The sequence below is a fragment of the Triturus cristatus genome, chromosome 8 (assembly GCF_964204655.1).
Source record: "Triturus cristatus chromosome 8, aTriCri1.1, whole genome shotgun sequence".
In the NCBI taxonomy this organism is placed as follows: domain Eukaryota; kingdom Metazoa; phylum Chordata; class Amphibia; order Caudata; family Salamandridae; genus Triturus; species Triturus cristatus.
In genome coordinates, this window is record NC_140591.1 from 275,348,136 (window position 1) to 275,366,789 (window position 18,654).

General features: G+C 48.9%; 1 protein-coding gene across 3 annotated transcripts in view; it reads right to left on the reverse strand.

Moving 5' to 3' along the window:
* The window catches only part of NPAT (nuclear protein, coactivator of histone transcription), a 352,831-nt gene that overhangs the window by 64,040 nt on the left and 270,137 nt on the right, over nt 1–18,654 (reverse strand). For all 3 annotated transcript variants that reach the window (XM_085621511.1, XM_085621512.1, XM_085621513.1), the window contains 3 exons: nt 16,221–16,333; nt 16,028–16,136; nt 2,356–2,416 (listed from right to left, as the gene is read on the reverse strand). In XM_085621511.1, the coding sequence (XP_085477637.1) occupies nt 2,356–2,416; nt 16,028–16,136; nt 16,221–16,333 (283 nt within the window). The remainder of the gene's footprint in view (nt 1–2,355; nt 2,417–16,027; nt 16,137–16,220; nt 16,334–18,654) is intronic.

An 18,654-nucleotide genomic window follows, 5' to 3' on the forward strand; every position in this document is an offset into this window, starting at 1 on the left:
CTGTTTTCCGAAGCTTACCAAATCATTCTATCACTATGAAATAAACCACACTAAGCAGCTGTCCTGTTGGACCATCTCAATGACTAATATTGTGCTCTACAAATATGACAAAATCAATTATCTGTCCAGAGAGTCCCCATACCAAAACCATCCCAGTACTTCCATGGAATATGGTGTTACCCAGCATGGAGATACTAACGAGGCTTTTCCAAACCCAAACTGCAGTGAACTCAAGGCAACCTAATCAGACAGCAAGGACAAATATGATCGCAGTCTTGCTACAGACCCAATGTTCTCTCAGACACCATTTGGCATCCCAAGATCGCTGTAAGATGGAGGGTTCCCTAGCAGTGAGTCTAGTCTGGCTACGAGCCCCGGCCTCCATCAGGCTCCCTAATTCACCTATAACACACTACCACACCCATACAAACTTAGGGCTTCAGCTCCACTCTTCAGGGAATTTAATCCAGGTGCAGGGTTTAGGGCTTTTCAGACAGATCTAGAGATAACGCATTCTGAGTCCTTATGTGTGAGATATGCAATCCCGCCTATGCAGACTCTGAATCTAAGTCCCCACAGTGCTGTGATGAGTAGGCCCAAGCCCAGCATCTGTATGCCTTCTTGCCACACTGGTGCTGCAAGGTAGAGAGGTCAGTTATGGAGAAGTCTGTGTTGCTATCCAAAGAGGAGGTACCAGAGTCAGGAAACCGATCCTTGCACCGAACAGAAACAAAAGACTTGGCAGCCTTCAAAGGTAAGGGATTGTTGCATATTCTACATGTATGCCCATGGTAACTATACCAAAGAATAATGGCAAAATCTAAGCATGGAGGTCCTCTTCCTGCAGATGCAATGCTGGAGAACCAAAGACAGAGAAGGAAAAAGAAATAGGCAAACCCCCTCCCATCGCTGTCCTCCTGAAACACTACACACTGGGCTCAGCTAGTGACTAATCACCTTCGGGGTCCAGTAAGGTGTTGTCAGTGTAAGAAGCTTCAAGAAATCCACATATTTTTTGCTGAAAGTCTTTAAGGTAATCTGTACCCCATAGGGAGCACAGACTCCTAGGTAGACCCTTCACGCCTACACTTTGACTCACTATGACTCATCTTTGCAGAATAAATCCTTTTTGTTTCTTGTGGTTTCAGAACCTGATTGAAATTTCACACTCCTTGATTGTGACACGTTTTTATTTGTGATGCAGGCAAATAACTTCATACTTTTGGGCACTTACCCTATCTTTTTCAATGCTGGGCCTACTCTTGACTCCTGGACGTGGCACTTCTCCACTAATTAAGTCTTATCAAAAGAAAAAGGATGTGCAAGTTTCAAGTAATGTGTGAGGCTGTGATGGATCTCAGTTGGGTTGAGAAAGATTCTTAAAATATTTGAGAGCTTCCCTGCAGTTTCTCACACTATTTTGATTCTGTGCCTTCACGTTTAGAATACTTAATAGGGGACACTACAATTCAATTAGACTGCAAACAACAGATGCAAGAAGGTCTGATTAATTCTAGTAAGCTTGCAAAACAAAGAGCAATCGTGATCATAACTAATGTGATATTCGGACATTAAATATGGTGGATATGCTCTTTCAGAGGTATTAGGGGGTCATTTTTTGTCAGGACCAAAGCAAAGGATAACGATATATCTTTTTAATGAAAAACACAGCAGCACGAGGTAAAAATACCAAGAAACAATTTATATCCAAGAAAGCTTTGCAAATTTAAAGAACAACCATGTAACAGTCCCCTCATCTTCCAACATGGCCTGTTTCTTTTTTCCTTATCCAGGTAAGTATAGAAATATTAACTGGGCATTTTATGTATGTAATGGGAGTATAAAAGAGTTGCTTCACTATACTCCAATATCTTGGTATTGTTTAATGTAACTGTTGCCAAAGATCATAAACAGACAACTGAGAGGCCGCCTGCCTCCTGAAAAACCAGTGAGGTGTTAGGTTATTGCCATAAACCGGCAGTGCTCCTGAATTTTGTTGGTTTAGCCAGGAAGTCAGTTTCTCAGTGAATGAGTCTTCAAAATTTTGTCAAGTGTCTATTCGCTATCTGGCAGAGTTTCTTTTCACCCAAGCTCACTTGCATGCCTATGGTATATTTGGAAGTTGCATTACGTGGTGCCTCTTAAGAGATCCAGTTAATTTATAAGAGATTTATAAAGAATCATTATTTCCATGCAAGTGTAATCTTTTGATTCAACTACAATTCTCTACTGTTAAACCTTAAAAAATCATGTTTACTTTACTACAATACTGCACACTAAAAAACGTACAACAAAACAGGCAAAATAGCAATGTTCTATTTAAAAACAGAAACTGTTAGAAAATACTTTTCTAACCTTTGAGGTTGAAACAGTGGTGGATGATTTAAAGTGTCCTCTTTTCTTTTTGCCATGCGTCCTAAAAATAAATAGGTGTAAAATATTATTTAACAAGATACAACACTGCAAATAATCTATGCTTTGCACGGAGAGAGTTCAGCATGGCTATTAAACACTGGAATCTAAAGTCTTTACATACATGACATCTTACCCTTCTCTAGTCTGAAATCATGGCAACTACTTGGAGACAAACTGAACACTCGGGGCTGGCTTTAGGGCAGTGCGAATGGTGCAGCAATAAATTACGATTTAAAAACACCATCAGCTGAGTTCCTCATGAGTCCAGTGTTCAGGCAGCATTAAAAATGTCACGATAACTCTTGTGATTAATGTTCCTGCTAGAGAGAAATTAGAGTTTTGTCTAAGGGCAGTTTTGACTCACCATAAAGAAGCAGAGAGGGTTAATATGCCTGCTGCAAAGAATGCGTACCGTGCAGATCACATATCTGTATTTTATGTGGCTAGCTGAGTGGATACTGCTTTTGTCACAGAGATCCTTTTGTTACCGCAGTTCACAAGATACAACCCTAATATACAACAGTGACTATAAAATACTGTCATCAAAAAGCTGCATAAAAAAGGTTAGGACGTTCTGGTTTTTGCCTAGTCTTTAATTTTCTATTCTAAAGTTTTTTTTTATTTTTATTTTACAAAAAACCTTTATTGAAAGATCCAGCATAGCCAGCATACAAATCTACATCAAGTCAAAGCATCATGCAGGATGCATCAGTTACATAGCACAACACCAGAGGAAAGCGACCGATCAAATAAAGGCATTATCCTGTACAATACAAAAATCACATCAATAAGCCAAATGAACAAGTTACTTACCTTCGGTAACGATATATCTGTAAGAAACATTAGTTAGTTAGATTCCTCACCTTAGAATATCCCCAGGCGTCAGGCTGGATCCGGAAAGATTTTTCGTCAGCAATACCCTTGCGCGTCGCTAGGCGTCGTCTGCGGCTCTGCGTCAGTCGTCGGCGTCGTGTGCCGGGATGACGTCGGAGTACTTAGACGCCGCCCTTGTGCGCTGACTTCAGTTCTTGTACATAGCTTTCCGCGCCAGGAACGCAGAGCCATGCAAGAGACCGACACTGGTGCCAAACAATTCTAGGGCCCTGAAAGGGATAACCTCAACCCTAGATATCGGTTCGCAGAACGGGGAGGATGGGTGAGTCGGTGAGGAATCTAACTAACTAATGTTTCTTACAGCTATATCGTTACCGAAGGCAAGTAACTTTTCATCTGAAAGAAACACGTTAGTTAGATTCCTCACCTTAGAATAGATACACCAGCAATACCAACCCCGGAGGTGGGTCTGCGAACCAAGATCACACCAGAAAGTCTAGGAGAACAGAACAGTCAAAGAAGCAGTCTCTCCGGACTTGGCTGTCCAGGCAATAATGTTTGGCAAACGTGTGCAGCGAGGCCCACGTTGCTGCCTGACAGATGTCCTGCAAGGGGACTCCCCAGCCCAGGGCAGTTGTCGCCGCTGTGACCCAAGTGGAATGGGTCCTCAGCCCTACAGGAGGTTCCTTTTTAGCCAAGGAGTAACAAGGTTTGATACACAAAACGACCCCCCCGAGAGATGGTTCGCTTGTGCACCGCCCGGACCTTCTTAGCGCCCACGTAGCCAACAAAGAGTTGGTCCTCCACCCGGAACTGTTTGGTGCGGTCCAAATAAAAGGAGAGCGCCCGTTTTGGGTCCAGGCGGTGGAGCCTCTCTTCCTCTTTCGAAGGATGCAGAGGCGGAAAGAAGGTGGGCAACGAAACAGACTGCCCGATGTGAAAGGCAGTTACCACCTTAGGTAGAAAGGAAGGACGAGTCCTGAGAACAACTTTGTCCGGATGGACCGAAAGAAAATGAGGCTTAGAAGAGAGCCTGGAGCTCACTCACCCTTCTAGCAGAGGTGATGGCTACCAGGAAAGCAGTCTTAAGCGTCAAGAGATGAAGGGGACAATTATGAAGTGGCTCAAAGGGAGTGCACGTTAGAAATGTTAAGACCAGATTCAAATCCAACTCACACACGATTGCATTTGCCGCCAGGACGGGTCCGATTTTCTTACTTGCAACATTCATGGGAAACACATACTCGTGTTCGTCCCTTTGACCATTGTTGTCTTCGAATCTAACGTATACGTTTTGGGGAAACTCTTTTACCCGTCAATTTTAGCACTATGGATGATTGTTTCTTCGCTTTACTTGCGGCATAAGTACTTTGGACTTTGAGTAAGTTCGATTTTTTCTGCCCCATTATCCTGCCTTTGCGAGTTTGTACCCAGCCGGGTTGGAATTATCACCGGTTTTGGGAATTCATTTCACTGTAGCAACTTTATTCAGCCCTGAAGAGTCCTGGGTCACCATACCCCGACGAAACAGGTGTCGGCTGGTTGCGTGTCTCTTACAGAATAAAGAATGCACAGCTCTACTTCAGTATTCTCAATTTATCATTGGTGTATCATGTTGCATCTATGCATTTGAACTTGTATGTGTGCACAGGATCTTTTTGTAACAGATTCAAATCCCACTGAGGCATTACGAAAGGGACAGGAGGAAACATGTGAGTAATACCCTTAAAGAAGCGAGAAACAACAGGGGATTTGAAAAGAGAAGGCTGATCAGGAAGCCGTAAGAAAGAAGAAATAGCAGAAAGATAACCTTTAAGAGTGCCCAGAGCAGAGCCCTGCTGGGCCATGGAAAGAAGAAAGAGGAGTACCTCAGACAGAGGGGCGGAAAGGGGATCCACAGCCTTTGCTGTGCACCATGCCACAAATTTGTTCCACCTGCAGGCGTATACCGATTTTGTGGAGGGACGCCTGGCTGCCAGAACAACATTACAGACTTCAGGAGGCAAGTCAAATGACATCAACTGCCGCTGCTCAATCTCCACGCATGGAGGTGGAGGCTGAACAGGTTCGGGTGGCGGACCGTCCCCTGCTGCTGCAACAGAAGGTCCTCCTGAAGAGGCAGTCGTATCGGGGGATCGATCGACAGACTGAGTAGCTCGGGATACCAGAATCTTCGTGCCCAATCCGGAGCCACCAAGATGACTTGGGCCCGGTCGCGCTTGATCTTCAGCACTCTGGGCAGAAGTGGTATAGGCGAAAAGGCGTACAACAGACCGCAACTCCACTCGCAATGAAAGGCGTCCCGAGCGAGTGCCGCCTTGGAAACTCCAACGCGCAGAACTGCTGACATTGCACGTTCTCTTGGGTGGCGAATAGATCTAACCAAGGCTCTCCTCACTGCCGAAAGAGCCTTGCGCCACGTCCGAGTTCAGACGCCATTCGTGATCCATCATGCACCGGCGGCTGAGTTCGTCTGCTCTGCCGTTCAAAGAGCCCGCCAGATGTTGAACCACCAGGGTGATGCCCTGATGTTCCAGCCATGTCCAGAGGCGCAGAGCCTCCTGACTAAGGGTCCACGACCCCACCTCGCCTTGTTTGTTGCAATACTACATGGCGGTGGTGTTGTCCGTGAACACCTGCACTACACTTCCCCGGACAGAGGGAAGGAATGCCTTCAGTGCAAGCCGGATCGCCCTCAGCTCCAGAAGTTTGATATGGAGCCGGGACTCCGCCGGAGACCAGAGGCCTCTGATCTCCGCCTCTCCCATGTGGCCCCCCCATCCTAGGAGAGACGCATCGGTCACCACTACGTGCTCCGGCTGGGGTAGGGAGAGGGATCTGCCACTGACCCAATCGCGATCAGTGAGCCACCACTGCAACTGTCTCGTAGTGCCCTCCGAGATCAGGACGTGGTCGGACAGGTTGCCCCGATGCTGGGCCCACTGAAACTTCAGGTCCCACTGCAGAGCCCGTATTCGCCATCTGGCGTGATGCACTAACAGGATGCAGGAGGCCATCAGACCCAGAAGCCGCAGCACCAACCTGACCGAAACCCGGGATAGAGGCCGAAATATGGGAATCAGAGCCTGAATATCCCAGACCCGCTGTTCCGGAGGATAGGCCCGGAACTGCGCAGAGTCCAGAACCGCTCCGATGAAGAGGAGCTGCTGGGAGGGACTCCGATGCGACTTCGGCACGTTGATGGAGAACCCCAGCGAATGCAAGAGGTCTGCCGTTGACTGGAGGTGGGAGGCGACTGCCTGGGGCGAGCCCGACTTCAACAACCAGTCGTCGAGATAGGGGAAGACTGAAACCCCTGATCTGCGCAGATGAGCTGCGACCACCGCCATCACTTTCGTGAACACCCGAGGGGCACTGGTGAGGCCGAAGGGGAGCACGGTAAACTGAAAATGCTCCTGGCCCACCGTCAATCGCAGGTAACGCCGGTGGGCCGGCAGGACGGGGATGTGGAAATAAGCGTCCTGCAAGTCCAACGCTACCATCCAGTCTCCAGGGTCTAGGGCAGTCAGAACCTGAGCTACAGTGAGCATCTTGAACTTCTCCTTCCGGAGGAAGGTGTTGACGCTCCTGAGGTCCAAGATAGGGTGTAGGCCCCTTTGCCCTTCTTGGGGACCAGAAAGTAGTGGGAATAACAACCACGACCTACTTCTGGACCAGGAACGCGCTCAATGGCCCCCTTGGCCAAGAGGGCCGTAACTTCCTCCTGCAGAAGTTGCAAGTGAACCCCCGAAATCCAGTGGCACTGCGGTGGCATGGCTGGAGGGGTCGCCTCGAAGGGGAGGGAGTAGCCCCTTTGGACGATTTGCAGAACCCACCTGTCCGATGTGATGGTGCGCCAGCGGAGCAGGTGATGGCGAACTCTGACGCCCACTGGCGTGGAATGTGCCTGAAAGCTCGGACTAGGAGGGCTTTGAGGCGGATGCTGCTGGGGTAGATGTGGACGGACTGGCACGTTGTCCCCAGTACCGCCTCGGCGGAATCTGCGACCGCGCAGAGGTTGGTTCTGCGGCCTGTGGCTAGTTGGACGTGAGGGGGCGCCCCTTCCTTGGCCACGAAAGGGACGAAACGCGGAAGTTAGCGGGCGCGGGGCCGAGAGGCCCAAGGACTTGGCCGTAGCCCTGGAGTCCTTAAAGCGCTCCAGCGCACTATCAGCTTTGTCGTCAAAAAGGCGACTGCCATCGAATGGCATGCCCATGAGGGTGCTCTGGACATCCCCAGAAAAACTCGTGGACCGCAGCCAGGCGTGGCGACGAAGCGCCACCGTGGTAGACATTGCCCTACCCAGCGAGTCCGTAGTGTCCAGTCCACATCGGATTGCATGCTGCGCTACATTTTGCCCCCCGGCAAGAGCCTGGGCGAGCCGTGTCCTGGCCTCCTCCGGGCACTGGGGGCACCACATCCTCCACCGTATCCCACAGGGAGTGGGAGTAACGGTCCAAAAGACAAGCGTTGTTAATAGACTGCAATCCCAAACTAAGGGAGGAGAACAGCTTCTTACCAAACTGTTCTAGTCTCTTGGATTCCCGATCCGGGGGAGCGGACGAGGAGGAGGTCGGGGAGGTAGAGGCCTGGATAAGCAGGCTCTCTGGCGTGGGGTGCATGGACAGAAAACTGGGGTCAACCAGTGCAGGGCGGTGGCGCCGGGCCACGTTCCGGTCCACAGGAGGTACTGTGGAGGGCTTGGACCAGGTGCCCTTCAGAACGTCAACCAGTGCTTCATTAAACTGCAGCAGAGGCTCCGAGGAGCTTGCTGACGGTTGGAGCACTTCAGTGAGGAGGATAGTCCTCACGGCCACAACAGGTAGCTCCAGCCCCAGGGCTTCGGCCGCCTTGCGCAGCACCACAGAAAATGCAGCACCTTCCTCCGAAGCCCAGGGTCGGAGGAGAGATGAAGCCAGTGTCAGGGGAGGTGTCAAGACCACTGGCATCCCCCAGCTCATCTGCCCAGTCCTGAGATAACTGGCCCTGCCGGGCCAGAGGGTCCTCAGACCCCTCCCAGTCGTCACCGTCATCCGATTCCTGGTATACAGGTGGAATGATCGGAGTCGGGCGGAAGATGATATTGCCACCCATCGGCGTCGGGTGCGGCGCCGCTCCGACGCCGGGAGCGGGACTAAACTTGGGAACGGCGTCGTCCGGGGACGGTGCCGGGGGTGGCATCGGAGGAGTCGACGCCGGCCGAGGGGCCGTGAGGTCGACCGGCACCGACTGGGGACCAGGCCTGGATCCCCCGGGGACCTGCGGCGTCGAGACCGGAGTCGACGACGATGCCGGGGCCGGAGCCGCCGGCTCGCTAGACCTCCTAGTCGAGCCTGCGGGGCCCGAAGGCGCGCCGGCGGGTGTCGACGGCGGAGCCAGGTTTCTCATGGCCATGAGGAAAGCACTGACCTCCGCCGGATTCTCGTCAGTCCCAGGGACCGGAGGGTATGGGGACGGACGGGACCCCTGCAGCTCCATCGGAGCGGCGTGGGTTGTGCCACCCGAACCCTCAGCCGATTCGCGCGAGGGGAGTCCGAAGAGCGATGTCGCTTCTTCGACTTCTTGCTGTGCTTCGACCCCGACGAGCGGCGGCATAGCGTTAGCAGATAACATGGGGGAATTGGAGAGGCAACGTAGACCCAGCAGGCCCAGTGCAGTGTCTCAACCATGTCTACCTCAGCTCGGAGACGGACAGCCGGGGCAAACAGGGCGGTGTTCAAGGGACAAGGGGCTGCGAGGTCAGTCTCGGCCGCGACATGTGGCTGAAAAGGAGAGGGGTGAATCCAGAAGTGAAGAAAGCTGGCCTGAGCACATAAATCATAAAGTTGAAAATTGGGAGCACACATACCGCCAACTGACATGGAGAGTGTGAGGATGTCATAGGCAATCCTGGGTTGCTTGCCGGCCCAGACAAGAGATATGATCAGGGAGCGGAGTCTACAAAAAAAATGCGTAGTTAGTGGCAGGGGGATATTCAAAAAGAGGTAAGAAACTTCGGGAGGACCACCATCTTGGCGATGGCGATATGACCGGCCAGAGACAAGGGGAGCCGATTCCAGTGAGGTATTTTAGACTCGAGCCAATCCACCGCACATTCGAAGTTGGCACGCCATAGATCGTCCAGGTCTCTACTCAGCCAAATACCCAAATAGCGAGTGGGGCCGGAGGCCCACACTAAAGGAAAGTCAGGAGTAAAAGGCTTATTGGCATCCGTAAGCGGGAACAGAACTGACTTGCTCCAGTTTACCTGTATGCCAGACAGACCACCGAACCGTATGATCTTGCGTACTAGAGGGCTGAGGTTGTCTTGAGGGTTGGGCGACGTATAGTGTAATATCATCCACGTACATAGAAACCAGGAGGGAGCGGGTCGAGAAGCCGATGTCCCTCTGGGTATGATGTTGCCGGAGCCGGGCGGCGAGTGGCTCCATCGCAATAGCGAAGAGCATAGGGGAGAGAGGTCACCCCTGCCGAGTACCCCGTCCAACCGAGATTGGGTCGGATATCTGGCCGTTGATACGAAGACGGGCAGAGGGGCTGGTATAGAGGAGTGATATCTTACGAATAAAGATGTCACTGAAGCCTAGACGAGGTAAAAGAAAGAATAAAAAGGGCCACTCAAGGGTGTCGAAAGCCTTAGTGTGATCGAGCAAAGCGGTGACTGCTGGAAGGCTGGGATTAATCTGATGGAGGACAGAGAAGATTGTTCGAAGATTATGAGACGTGACGCGGCCTGGGATGAAGCCGGACTGGTACGGAAGAGCGATGGTAGGCATGAGGAGGAGAAGTCAGGAGGCCAGTAACTTCGCAAAGATTTTGTTGTCTATGTTAATCAAAGACAGGGGACGATACTAATCTCGGCAGTCTGAAGACTTGTCCGGCTTAAGTAGAAGAGTTATCATCGCCTCACGAAGCAATTGCGGGAAGAGGCCATTATCAAAGGAGTCATTATACATAGCGGCCAAATGTATAATGGTGGAAACTATTTCGTGAGCAGTACCCCTGTGCGCCATCAGGTGGCTCCGTTCGGTTCCACCTGATGTCGCCATCGTCCTTGGCATTGGTTGTGACGCTGCGGTCACCTATATAGGTGGCACGCAAACGTCCGTTCCTTTTCACTTTTTCTACGCCAGAACCATAGAGCCATAAAGTGAACTTACATGTGTGTGTCACAACTAGGGCCCTAAAAAGAGAACAACCCTAGCTTTACAAAAAAAAAAAGAGTCCACAGAGAGAAGAGGCATGGGTTGGTCTGTAAGGAATCTGAAGCTAGATATTGTCTCTACCAGATAATGCATTACTGCAAGTAACTTGACCATCTGAAAGAGACTTCTAGCTGCAGATTCCTTACCTTTGAATAGATACTCATGACATGCCATGGCGGTGGGCTGCGGACAGATTTTTCTAAAATAAAAAGGCCTGCAGGACCAAACAGGTGAAATGCCCGTCCCAACAGACCTGACTGTCCAGGCAGTAATGCTTGGCAAACATGTGAAGAGATGCAGATGTTGGTGTCTGGCATATATCCAGGACTGGGACACCACGAGCCAACGTCGAGGTCGCAGCTTTTCCCCTTGTAGAATGGGTCCGTAAGCCCTCAGGAAGCAGCTTCCTAGCGAGAATGTAGCAGATTTTAATGCAGATGATGATCCAGCGCAAAATAGTTAGTTTCTGCACTGCCCGACCTTTCTTAGTTCCCACCTAACCCACAAAGAGAACTTCTTTTATGCAGTCAAGGTAGAACGGCAATGCCCTTTTTGGGTCCAGATGGTAGAGACGCTCCTCTTCCTAGAGGTATTTGGTGGAGCAAAAAAGGTGGGCAGTGTGACCAATTGACCCAGATGGAATGGGGTAACCACCTTTGGTAGGAGTGAGGCACGGGTGAAAAGCACCCCCTTATACAAAAAGGTAATCGTGTATGGAAGCTTGCATGACAGCGCCAGCAATTTACTCACCCTTCAGGCAGATGTTATCGCCACTAGAAAGGTTGTCTTGATGGCAAGCAGCCGGAGGGGACAGTTGTGCAACATCTCAAAGGGAGCACACATAAGAAAGGTGAGAACCAAATTAAGGTCCCCTGCGGCATTATAAAGGGTTATAGGGGATGATAGGAGGGAACATATGTACAGGCCCTTTTACGAACCTATTTACAATAGGGGATTTAAACAAAGAGGGTTGGTCTGGTACCCGCAATAAAGCGGACACAGCAGAAAGATAACCCTTAAGGGTACTCAAGGCAGAGCCCTGCTGGGCAACTGTAAGAATAAAAAGAAGAATATTAGACAGAGAAGCAGAAAGAGGGCCAGTAGACCTTTCTGTACAATATTTTACAAATTGCAAGCGTATACCATTTTAGTGGAGGGCCGCCTGGCAGCCAAAACAACATTACAAACTCCGGGAGGAAGGTCAAAAGCTATAAACTGTCGCCACTCAATCTCCACGCATGGAGGCAGAAAGTGGACAGGTTTGGGTGGAGGACCCTCCCCTGCCGCTGCGACAGAAAATCCTTCCAAAAGGGCAACATGGTTGGAGGATCGATGCTCATTCAAAGCAGCTTTGGATACCAGACTCTCTGTGCCCAGACCTGGGCCACAAGAATTACTTGGGCCTGGTCGTTCTTGATAACTCTGGGCAGAAGCGGTATGGGCAAAAAGGCGTACAGGAGACCTGAGCTCCACTCGTGATGAAAAACCTTGCTGAGCGATAGCCACCTTAGAAAATCCAGCACGCAAAACGGCTGACATTGCGCGTTCCCTGCAGAGGCGAACAGATCTAACCAATGCTCTCCCCACTACTGAAAGAGACCTTGCGCCACCTCCAACTGGAGGCACCATTTATGATCGCTAGGCATCGACAGCAGAGTTAGTCTGCCCAGGTGTTCAGAGAACTTACCAAGTGTTGAACCACCAGGGTTATGCCCTGCTGTTCCAGCCATGGCCAGAGACCCAGGGCCTCTTGACAAAAAGTCCACGAACTAACCCCGCCTATTGCAGTACCACATGATGGTGATGTTGTCCATGAACACTTGCACTAACATCTCCTTGACAGAGGGAAGGAAAGCTTTCAATGCCAGCTGGATCGTCCGAAGCTCCAACAAACTGATGTGTAGCCTCAGCTCTACCAGAGACCGGTGTCCCCTGAGCTCCACCTCTCCCAGATGGCCGCCCCATCTGTCACTACTGTGAGATCTGGTTGGGGAAGGGAGAGGGACCTGCCTCTGACTCAATTGCAGTTCGTCAACCAACACAGCAGGTCCTTGGCAGTTCCCTCTAAGATCTGGACCACATCAAAGAGATTCCCCTGATGCTCCGCCCACTGAAATTTCAGGTCCTACTGCAGAGCCTGCATACACCATCTGCCGTGATTTACCAACAGGATGTAGGAAGCCATGAATCCCAGCAGCCTGAGTCATTCTCACCAAAATCCAGGGTAGATGCTGAAACATCGGAATCATAGCCTGAATACCAAACTTTTACCTGGTACTCTCTTAAACGCCTGATCCTTAGTAAAACAGGGAATGTGCGGAACTAACAGAAAACCACAAAACAAAAATTGCTTTTGAGACTCAATCCTGGACTGATGAGGTCTCGGGCCAGATTTGGTTAAAGCTACCCCACCCGGGTTTATATGTCACACACTGAATAGGCCCGTTAGAAGAAGGCGGGGTGGAGAGGCGGTTTAGCGGTCATCTATCATAGCTCTATGACGGCTGTATACGAAACAATCTCTATTGCTTCCTGCGAACCCCTGCCCTTCTGCTTTCTACTCAAACACCATCATTCCTTTAAGGGAATTTTACTTTATAGACCCCCTGGCCCAAACAATGTGTTCTTACCAAATATAGGCACATTAGTAGAAGAAGGGCTCTGCTCTAATAATTTTACCATACTCTGATTTTAATTTCATCTGGAATCCCCCAGGATATGTACAGATTCAGCTGCTCTGAGGAATGTCCTGAACAGTATTGGACTAACACAACTAGTGCAAAGTCCCACCCATGAGGCACGCCACACCTTAGATGGCATCTTTTCTAATCACCCACATTTAGCCTACTCAGGGGTACTACCCCTTACTTGGTCAGACCACTCACCTGTCCTGTTTGAACTGGCTCTTCCAGACGCCAGCAAGATGACGATGCCCTAAAAAATGCATTTGCGCTGCGGTCAAGGAATACAATCAAGGGACCTTCCTTAGGAGACTACCTTCCCTCCACCATTGTGCCTCTGCCCTTCAATTTAGAAGTGGCCACATCCTGGTATATACACTGGGTTGAATCGGCATGTAGAACCATGGCCTCTGAAATAATTACAAAACCTTAACGCTCACAGCCTACGGCTCCTTGGTATCCGGCAAAACTTTGAGAACAAAAACTTATTTGCAAACGGCAAGAACAAATTTGGAGAAAGGGCTAAACTTTTTAGAAAAAGCAAAACATAAAAAAGTCTTACGGCATATAAAAGACTGATAATCAAAACAAAAAAAGATTATTTTGTCAATCAGATCTCGCTGGCCAAACACTCTACTAAAGAACTTTTCAAAACAGTATCTAGATTAGCCTTTCCCGGTCCACCAAAAATAGGGAGCAGCCAAGTACAAAAAGCAGAATAGATTTTTTCCATGTTCAACCTTCCCACACAGGTAGAAACAGTGACCCCATTGACCCGGGGTGCCTGCTATATACACAACATCTTGGGTGTAGCGAAATCTCCAGTAGTCTTTACAGACTTTAATCAAATTTCTCAGAAACAAATATTTGATTTATTTGTATCTGTCAGATCCGGCTCCCCTTACGATCCTTGCTGTGATTAAACTGGCTCCTCAACTGGTAGCTGTGATTCTGACCTCAATTTTCAATGCCATGTTTACCTCTGGGCATTTCCCCAAAGCATGGAAGAAGGCTTCTATTCTCCCACTGTTGAAAAAACAAAACCTTGATCCAAAAGACCCTAAGAATTTTCAGCCTATTTCTCGGTTCCCTTTCCCTGCAAAATTGGTAGAAAGGGCCATGAACTCTCTGGCCAGGAAGTTACTGTGTTTCTTCCTGACAGACAGAAAGCAAACTGTGGCCTTGGACAAATTTATTTCCAAAATATTTTCTCTCCCTAGTGGGGTCCCACAGAGATCATCTCTGAGTCCCACTCTTTTTTAATGTAAATGTCTCATCTCTGGCCATTTTGAGCAGAACATTCGGCTTACAAATGTACATGCAATGACGTAGAACCTCTGGGCTCAGTTGCCGCCGCAGTCAACGTCAACCAATGTCGATCTGACTCAGAGTTGTTGGGTATCATAACGGGGCTGGCGCCGGAGGCATCGACATCAGGACAGACGTCGAGGAAAGTTGCGTTGGCATGACCAGCGTTGACCCAGAATCGGATCCATGCGACCCCACCGGCACCAGAGCCGGAGCAGTTGCCGTGGAACCAGGTGGGGCCTCCTCTGACCCCGCAGGGCCCGAAGGCTCACCAGAGGGCTTGGCCCGCTCAAATGAGCGGTGGTCCCTCAGGCTACCGGAAATGGGGGGAGGTGAGGTGTTGAACCTAGCTCTGGCTCCGCAAAACCGTGCCAAGAGGCACCACACGGCTGGAACCCTGTACGTCTAGAGGACATCCCTCGACTCAGGGAAAAATTCCTCCACAAAATGTCAAAAAAAGACAGAGGGGTAGCTCTTCTCCAGATCAGCACTTAATTTTTTTTTTTGCATATTTATATAGCGTGAACTCGACCCGAAGGTATTGGAGTGCTTTACATGAGCACCGTATTTACATTACACAGCCACGGGGAGATTAAGTGATTTGCCCAGAATCACAGGATGTGGATGCGACCCCAAAAGTTGGCAGTCTAGCCGACGGACCACATCCCTTCCCCTCTTAATTGGCACAGAAAGAAAGGAAGGAACGGACATCTGCGCCTCTGGGTGGCACCTATATAGGTGAGTGCGACATCACAACCAGCACCTAAGACACCGGCGACGACACGCGGAGCCAAATGGACTCACCCGACGGTGTGCAGGGGCACAGCTCACGCAAAAGTTTCTGTGTCCAGTCTGACACCTGGGAAATTCACAGGTAAGTAATCTGCAGTGAGAAGTCTCCATCAGATAATCATATTTTCACTGTACAAGGTCAAACTCCAGGCGAATCAGACTGTTACGCGCGTATTTTAGTAGGCTAAAGATGCGTTTATAGCCCTGACAATTTTTTTTTTCCAGTATCGTATACGTAGGTTCAAAATCATATAATACAACCAGTTCTGAGTTGCCGTTACTGCCCAGGATGCGTTCGATAAGTGTGCGAAAGAAGGCTGCAAGAATTCTTCTATGCTGTAGCTTTTATTTTAAGGACACATACTGCAAATTTAGCAATACCTGCTCTGTGTGAAAAAACGTTTTACTCTATGTGATATTCAAGGAAACTTTGCACTACTTTTATCTATACTGTGCTCTGTGTTCATGCTATTAGCACCACTAGAGCACTGCTGCTGAATGCATGGCACCTGTTCTGTCTGACAGTGAAGCTTGCACAGCTGCTGCTCAGGTAGTATAAACTGTGCATGTAAATGAACTATGCACTTTTGTGGTCTGTACTATTCTGTGTGGTTAATGGCACATTTGAAGACCATTTTTACTGAACAAATACCCCAAAAATGTATTTGAAAATGGAATGCTTGTTCTGAATATATAAACTGCAAACCAAAAACCTAGATAGACGCTAAGCACTCAATGAGTCCAACACAAAAGAAACCATCATAACAGCATTCTAAAGCCACAACAACTCACCTGTATGTATTGTTGATTTTGATCCAATTGGTTTTTGATTTTTTGGCAGGATGGGTTGTTTAGCCATTCCTCTGTTGCCCAATGGGCTTGCGGCAGGCATTCGCAAGAGCTGTGGAGAAAATATATTACACATTTAATTTTATCTCATACAGAATAAAGAGGGATACAATTAGAAATTAATGTTATCACATACCTGACCAGGATAGGCTGTGTATGCATTCCTGTTTTGTGCAACAACTGACAAGGGTATCATTCCCATTTGGAGCATTCCAGGTTGGACAGGAGACGCAAATATAATTGTGGAGCCTGCAAATAATTCAAAGGTTCAGATGATAAAATCTGTCATGCATCCATTAAAAGAAACACACATCTAAATGAAAGGTTAGCTGTTGTGTAAAGAACAAGTTAATCTCCTTCAGTAATGCACCTTCCTACGGATATTTTATCTAACCAAATTATTCACCTTTAGAATAATCTCAGGTGCGGTTTCTGCCCAGGGTGTGAAAACTGAAGCGGCTGTTAAAGTTTGTAGGGTCTACATTGTGTAGGGCTTTCTACGAGTGTGAGGAGCTTGAAGTGTGTGTTTGTGAGGTCTTTGAGATGTGTTGCGACAGGAGGTAAGGGTGGAAGTTTACACTGCAGTCTGGCTGCTGTGTCTTGGATGTTCCTACACTTTTCTGCACCCTCAGACGTGGATCAGTCATAACAAATTGAAAGTGAGAATCTACTAAAACTAACTTGAGATCTATTAACAAGTTAAGGAATTTGTGGTTAACTATAGCCTGGAAAAGCGCTAGTATTTACCTTATTGGTGAATGCCTGTACCATCAAGCTCTCAGCTGTCTAATTATGGGCCAAAACATTTGGGTAGCGGGTGACCTATCAGTTGACTTGGGGGGGGGGCCACAGCATGATTTATCTCAAGTGCCCAACAGTATGGGATTCACCGATAGGGGTTCAGTCAAGGACTGGTTAGACTATAGGAAGTCCCTGAGGACTTCCACATTAACCTCAATAGTGGGAAGGTGAAGGGCAAGGACCTCAGCAGCAGTTTGGATTACTGTGGCGAAGGAGCAAGTCTTCTCTGTCGCTGGTACAGGAGGTGAAAACCAAGCCAGTGTCAGGTGGGGTGTCTAGTTCACTGGCCCCCTGTAAATCCATGTAACAGTTGTCAGCATCACAAGTAAGGATAAGTTCTTCCCCATCCATCCATTGTCATCTCAATTAGTCGGGCCCAGAGTCGAGCCAAAAATATGGCGCAGATGCTGAATGGTATCGGAGTCTGAAGGGTTCATTATAGGCTGGGGCATGTCAAGATCTTGACATTACCACAGTCGAGCTGAAGCCTGGTCAGAGTTGGACCGAGAAATAGGGTGCAAGTCCTCCTCCGGCACTGATGAAGGTGGGCTAGCGTAGGGTTTGACGCCTGTACAAAACCAGAGGTGACTCCCTCAAGCCTTTCTGAAGAGTGATGGAAAGAGTTAGAGTCCTGCTTGGACTTTTGTTACTTCTTCTCTGACTTACCTGAAGACTTTGATCGTGAGGAAGATCAGCCTAGGGAACGAATTTGAGGGCTAGAGCGAGTCCGAACTCTTAGCTTCAAGTTGGAGCAGGATGTGCATGAAGCCTTCAGGGGCTTTGACATGTCAAGTTTCACCTTGGGATCTCTGGTTACTTTCGGGTTCACCTGGGCACAGTCACCACAGGCCTTGGAGTTATGTGGAAAACCCAAGCATCAAAGTCACACCTCATGAGGATCCGTCATAGGCATCTGTTTGTGACTCTCCTTACAAGGTTTAAACCCTGCACTGTTAAGGGCAGACATCCTTTGAGCACAAGAAAAATATTTTGGAAGGAAAAATATCTCACAAGTGAAGAGAAAAAGAGAAACTGAGCTCTGGATCTGTTCCTGAAGGAACAGAAAGGAACTGACATCATAGGGTATAGGTGCTACTATCCGCTCTGTTCGAAACTTTCGGAACATAAATGCTTTGACGCAGAATTGCTTGTCACCACCTGCCGGCACTCAGGAGCACTGATTTGAATTTTGCTGATCCAATCTGGTGCATGAGGCTATTTACAAGCTGAGAAATCAGTGGTTAACAGTATCCATCAGAATGTTTATTGCACCCCCCACCCTCCCTTTGAGTAGGAAGAGTCACCAAATTAAAAGGGATAGACACTCCTAACCGCATGTTCCTCACCACTAGATACCCAAGCAGTACCTCCCAAAATGCAAAGGGTCTGAAGGGTGGACTCCAACAAGTGCTGCAGAACTGAGCAGGCAAAGTGGCCCTCTCTGCTGACTTGACTGCTGAGGCAGTAGAGCGTGTTGAATTTATGCACGGACACCCAGGTAGCAGCCTGGCAGAGGCCTAGGACAGGCACACCCCTCATAAATGACGCTGATGCCGCTTGCCTGACTTGTTGCTGAGTTAGGATTTCCTTCCGGAGAGGCAGACGGTTCGCAGGGCAAGTATTCAGGTACAACAGGTCAGGATACAACACACTCTGAGCCCATTTCGGTGCCATCAAGATGACAAGGCCATGTCTGTTTAACACCCCTCAGAACCCAAGGTAGGAGAGGCATTCAGAAGGCCTGGGCGCTACTATAAATGGAATGCATT